This window comes from Martes martes, assembly GCF_963455335.1.
Source record: "Martes martes genome assembly, chromosome: 7".
Classification (NCBI taxonomy): Eukaryota; Metazoa; Chordata; class Mammalia; order Carnivora; family Mustelidae; genus Martes; species Martes martes.
Window position 1 is genome coordinate 3,674,141 of NC_137894.1, and position 6,000 is coordinate 3,680,140.

A 6,000-nucleotide genomic window follows, 5' to 3' on the forward strand; every position below is an offset into this window, starting at 1 on the left:
ATCGGGGTGTTTTTATTTACGTAATGTACATGTGTATTTTTCAGGCACTGCTTAAATATTCGACTGATATCATTGAATGCAGCAACCCCCATGGGGAGCATTATTATTTTCCTCATCATGCAAACGTGCGGACCAAGAACTGTACAGCTCAGCTCCAGGCCAGGTGGAGGGAGCGGCCAGAAGCGAGGCAAAGGCAGGAAGCCCGGGAAGGAGCTACTGCAAGAGTCGAGGGCAGAGGTCAGGGCACGGCTGGGGGTGGGGGCAAGGAACAGAGGGGCCTCCTGCCTGGCCCTGGCATTGACCTTCTGCCATGATCCCCGCTGGGGAAGGGTGGGGTCCACGGCCCAGAGGAGGTGTTCGTCTCGAGGGGAAGACTGTTGCCCTGAAACACTGCTGCTTCCTGCCACCTCCCCAGTGGGGCTCAGGGTACTGGAGGCGGACGACTTCTTCATGCGGGGGGGGGGGGGGGTCATGAGGAAGGCGCAGGCCCGAGCGCTGCGAGGGGGACACCAACCGCCTCCCGCCCACAGAGACGTACCATAGAACAGTGGGTCCCGGGGTGGTTTTCTTTTGACCAGGACACGAGCCAGCAGGGCCACCAGGAACAAGATGAGGGCAGCAACCCCCACGATTGTCCAGGAACTGCAACAACCAGAACAGGGAGGCGGTCACTTATCGAAATAAACATGTGGATGCGTGGAATTTCCTGGCTGTGAACGCTCTCGCCCCCACGTCTGCCTCTGCCTCCAGTTCCAGTGCCGCAGGCTTAGCTGGGTGGGCCTGCAGCCCTCTGGCCCCTGCGGGCCGCCCGTGTGACTTTCAGGGACTGGAAGCACCAGCTCCTCACTCGTCCCAGCCTGCGCACCTGCACCCTCCGCGCCATCCCACGCCCCCTGAAGACGGTCCCTGCCCCACCCCCCCCAGCTCACCCCCGCACCTCCAAATCCTGTTCCCCGGTGACTGACAGGCCTAACCGCTGAATCTGTCGCCTCTCTCAGGGCCGGAAACCCTCGAACTGCGCTCCAGGGAGCACAGAGGAGTCTCAGCTACACACACCTTCCAGAAAGACCAGGAGGAAGGGCCCCAGGCCACGTGTATAATCAAAGGGACCAAAGCATAAGGCCGATCCAAGGAGGGAGGAGTTTGGGCCAGAGCTGCGGCCCAAAGGAAGGAAGCCAGCTCCCCACACCAGGGCCAGCAAGCCAGAGTCCAAGCCCACGCCCCGAAGGTAAGGTGAGGCTGGGGTGGGCACAAAAGACATGATACCAAGGAGACCAGGGTCCAAGGCCCCTTCCCCACAGGGCAGCTCTAGGACGTGAGGCTCGGTTGTGTTAGCAGTCGAGACACCTGCAGTCTAGGACCCCCTTTGCCACCAACCGACTGAGCAACTTGAGAAAGCCATGTCACTTCATCACCTGCTTATAACTCACTTTAAAACACATTAAGGATAAAATGCATCATGTACCCATGCGGGCCAGGTACTGTGGATAAACGGAGGCCATCCGTCCCTGTCTCACGGAGGGTGCAGTCTCAGTGGACTCTGAGCGCTGTCACCCAGGAGGTCACCTCCAGTCCTGCAGAGATGCGCTCGCTCTCACACCCCGGCACCCAGCAGGGCTGGCAGGGCTAGACACCGGATCCCGCGGCGCTCTCCAACGGCCCGCTGCACCACGGCCTCCTCAGCTGAAACCCCATCCGCACCACCACAGCCCAAGAGCATCTTTTGGATCACCTTTGCTATATGCCCCTGGGGCTTCTGGAAAGTACCGTCCTTAGTCACAGCTTCCACGACCCAACAATACCAAGCAACAGCTGAGGGGCAAACTCATGCCGAAGCTCGCTCCGCACCCCTGCAGCCGGAATGGGTGTTAGAAACCTGCCCCCAGCGTAAGAGAGCTCAGTGAGGAAGTGAGGCACCCAGCCTGCAGGTAGATGGGCCCCCAGGAGACTGGTCGCGGGTGCAGGAGAGCTGTATCCCCAGCACCTGCCCCCAGGCCCACACAGAGTTAGGGAATGGGCTCTGGGCCTCAGGAACACCCAGATTTCCAAATGCCGTCCTCCACCTACAGAATCAGAATCTGTTGGGTTGGGGCAAGGGAATATGCAGCTTTTTTTTCAAGATTCCTGGATGAGTATGACAAAGGAAGTCTGCCTAGGAACTCCTGTTAGGGTATATAGGAATTAATGAATGGATGAAGGAGGGAAGGAGGGGGAGAAGCCAAGAAAGGAGAAATGGATGGATGGATGGATAGATGGTGGATAATGAACGAATGGACAGATGGTGGATGGCGGATGGATGGATGGGTGGATGGACAGATGGATAACAGATGGTGGATGGATGATGAATGGTGGATAGTGAGTGAATGGATGGATAGATGGACAATGGATGGACGATGGATGGATATATGGTGGTTGTATGGATGGTGGATGGTGGGTGGCAAACGAATGGATGAATGAATGAATGAATGATGTATGGTGAATAACGGATGCTGGGATGGATGGATGACAGATGACGGAAGGATGACACACTTCTATGATAAGAATGAGGATGACTGTGTCAATGTCCAGGTTAGATGCTGAAGTAAGAATTTCTAGTGGTGCACATCATGGCTCCTCCTGTAGAGATAAGCCAAAAGAGCAAATGATGGACAAGGAAGCTGATGTGGGTCAGGAACATGATGCTGGACCGAAGCATCCCGTGAGAAGCGAAGAGGTCCGGTGTGCTATGTAAGCTGACAAGCACTTTAATCACAGCCCGAGGCAGGTGGTGGCCAGGAAATGGCCCCCATCCCTGCTCTTACAAGGACCTATGCACCGTCGCACAGCGGGCACCCTCGGGGGAGTGTGAGGGTCGTGTAAACTATGCTCTCACGATTGCCACCTGGCAGAAGAGCAAGGAGCGAAGAGAAACCGGGGCCGCGGATTCCGTGTGCATCCCAGGGACCACCCAGTGCAGGACCGGCTCAGAACCGAGAGAGAAGGATCTGGCAGGACTTGGTGGGGGCGGGGGCTGCTGAGACACAACAAAGGGTGAAAACTTTGCTAGTCTTGGACTGGGGGCGAGGGGGTTACTGATGCCCTTCCACGAAGGGACGTGTACGGGTGAGCATGAGAAGAGAGAGCAAGTGCGTGTGTGTGTGAGAGAGAGACGATGAGACTGACTGATCCTAACTCTTTCCTGACTCCATAACCTGCCTTGCTTTTTCTGGTTTTCAGGCTTTCGAAAACGGCCTGGTGGGAAGGGAGCTGCAACTAATCCAGCTGATTCAGCCCTAACCGCATGCCGGCTGCGCACAAGGCCCCGGGCTGGGCCAGACGACGCCACGGTGAGCTGTGGCCTGGGAAGGTGTGTTCTGACCCGGCGAGGGAACTCTCGTGGGAGACGCGCAATCCCAGGGGGCCAGGTAGACCGAGAGATCCTGCGTCCTTGGAGGGAGGGTCTGGAAAACGCGGAGGTGGCATGGTACCCGAGGCTATCAAATCAGGGATGGCTTCCACAGTCAGGTCGGGGAGGAAGTCCTCCCAGTCAGAGGGAAGAGCATGAACCAGGGCAAGGAGGCAAGGGCTGGGGCAGAGAAGCTCCTGGGGGAGGCTCTGGAAGGGCCTGGGGTGGGGAACTGCAGGGAGGAAACAGATGTTAGCCCAGGCCTGGGGCCAGTGTGGAAGGGGACGTTGGGAGGGGGGAGTGGAGGAAGAGGACAGAGGAGCCAGAGGTCACTGGGATTTTACCCTGCAGGGGGATGGGAAGAATGACTGGAACCAATTATTCAAAACTCTGCGGGCTTAGCGATGTGCTCAATACTACAGGGCAATACATAATTCAGTGTGTGCTTAGTAAATGCCATCACCATCCTGCCAGGGGCTGAGGCCAAAATCTCAGAGTCATCCCCAAACCCTCTCCAGGACATGCAGACCTTCAGTAAGCCGCACTGCTCTCCCTCCCAGATACCCTGCACCCAGCCAGCACGCCCCTCTCCTCCCTCTGCTCCCTGTTCCCCTACCTGGAAGTCTCTGTCCCCACCTCTTCCCATGCCCACCTCCTGCCCCTCAAGTCACCTCCTCCAAGAAGCCTCCCCGACCACCAGTCACCTTCCCAGTCACTCATGTCACCCCATTTTTTGATGTCTGTTTCAATACTCACTTCCCTAACCTTTCCTAGCTTGTCCATAGCTATATCCCCAACACCTGGAACAGTGTCAAGCACAGACTATGTCCTCAATAAATATTTGTTGCACTGCGCACAATGCCACTGTGGACACTGTATTCATAGACATGTGACATCTGCTGCCCAGAGCTGCAGCTCCCAGGAGATGTACCCCGAGATGGGGTCAGACCAAGGGCAGTCACAGCCAGTGTCCAGGCAGTGCTCCGTATGGATGGGGGCCATCTGGATAAGGCTGTCAGCAAGTGGTGGCCCCAGCAGAGAGAGAGAAGTGGGGAAGGAAGTCACCGCCCTGGAGGCAGACCCTTATCCCCAGCTCAAGGACTGGAGGGGGTTCGCCACGTGCAGACTGATGCAATTTCCTCAGCACCAACTGCTGGGGGAAACCTAGAAGGTTAACTTCTTCACCCCCACGGACAGCAGGGAACACCAGCAGGCACGGAGGCCTGGCACCTCTCCCACCATCCGGGCAGGCCCGCAGCTGCCTGGTGCAGGGTGGCGAAGCCCGGGATCCCTCACACCAGACTGAGGCGGGGCTTTGAACCAACCCATCTGTGGCCTGTCAGCCCCACCCATTTCCTTGGCCTTGAACTGCTCGGCCTCCCTTCCCTGTGCCATCTTACCCCGCGCCTCTACACCAAACGGTCTCTTTGGATCCTGACAATAGGATACAATTACAGGCCATTTCACAGACCAGAAAACTGAGGCCGCGCCACACGGGTCGTGCCAAAGGCACGCCTAGAACCCGGGTCTTTGCTTGTCGGCCCGGGGCTATTTCTGCTAGTCATTCACAACAGTTTCTAAAATTAATAGGAAACGAGAACTATGTGCGTGTCCATACATGGAAACGTCCCTGTGAAATGCGAAACGAACCCGGCACAACCCGAGGGAACACCGCCACGCTCGCAGCTGCCGGCGTCTGCGCCCCCACACCCCGGCCCCTGGGCTCAAGGGCAGGGGCATTGCCTCGTTGACCTCCGTCACCCCCGACACCCGGGCCGGCGCGCGCGCCCCGCACTGGGCTCCAGAACCGCACCGAACGGCCGGGAAGCCCGCCGGAGCCCAGCCCCCCGCCCTCCCCGGGCCCGCGCGCCCCCCGCGCGCCTCCCCTCCCCCGGCCCGGAGCGGGGAGCCCCCGCAGGCCGCCGGCCCCAGCCCCGCGGTTGGCGGCTCGAGCCCCATCGGAAAAGTTGCCGGGGGCTCGCGCGGCGCCGAGGCCACTTGGCCGCCCCCCCCCCCGCCCCGGCGCCGCCCCCCGCCGCGCGCCCACTCACTCGTGCTGGGCCGCCAGGTGGTTGAAGACATAGGTGACCGGGATGGCCGAGAGGGACAGCACGAAGACCCCGGTGGCCGCAGAGGCACTCATCGCCGCCGCCGCGCCGCTCGCCCTTCAGCGCATCCCGCGCGGCGCCCCGCCCCAGCTTCCGGCAGCGCCCGCGCCCCTCGGCCGTGCCCTTCGGGGCGTCCCGCGCCGCGCCCTCAGCAGCGCCCCCTCGGCGCGCCGGCCCGCAGCCGCCCGGGAGCGCAGCGCCGCGGTGCGGTCCCGGGGGCCGCCCTGGCCGCGCCCCGGCCCGGGAGCGGCAACAGCCCGCGGCGCGGGACAGGTGTCCCAGGGGCGCGCGCTCTGCGGGAAGGCGGCGGCGGCTTGGGCGGCGGGCACGGCCGGCCGCGGATCCTCGACGACCGGGAGAGGCTCTGGGCCGCGCTGCGGGCGGCGGGGGTGGGGCGGGGGGTGGAGTCAGACCCGCGGGCGCGGAGCGGGAAGGGCCCCGCGAGATCATCCACGTGGGGAGCCCTAGGCCGGGGGGGGGGGCGGGAGGCACGATGATCCCGAAACC

At 61.0% G+C, this 6,000-nt stretch overlaps 1 protein-coding gene across 1 annotated transcript in view; it reads right to left on the minus strand.

Annotated features, from left to right (window-relative positions):
• TM6SF1 (transmembrane 6 superfamily member 1) overlaps positions 1-5,613 on the minus strand; it is a 27,191-nt gene extending 21,578 nt beyond the window's left edge. The window contains exons 1-2 of the mRNA XM_080809280.1: positions 5,437-5,613; positions 539-642 (exon numbers count right to left, since the gene is read on the minus strand). Coding sequence (XP_080665406.1) covers positions 539-642; positions 5,437-5,528 — 196 coding nt within the window. The 5' untranslated portion in view covers positions 5,529-5,613. The remainder of the gene's footprint in view (positions 1-538; positions 643-5,436) is intronic.
• Between the last annotated feature and the right edge of the window lie 387 nt (positions 5,614-6,000).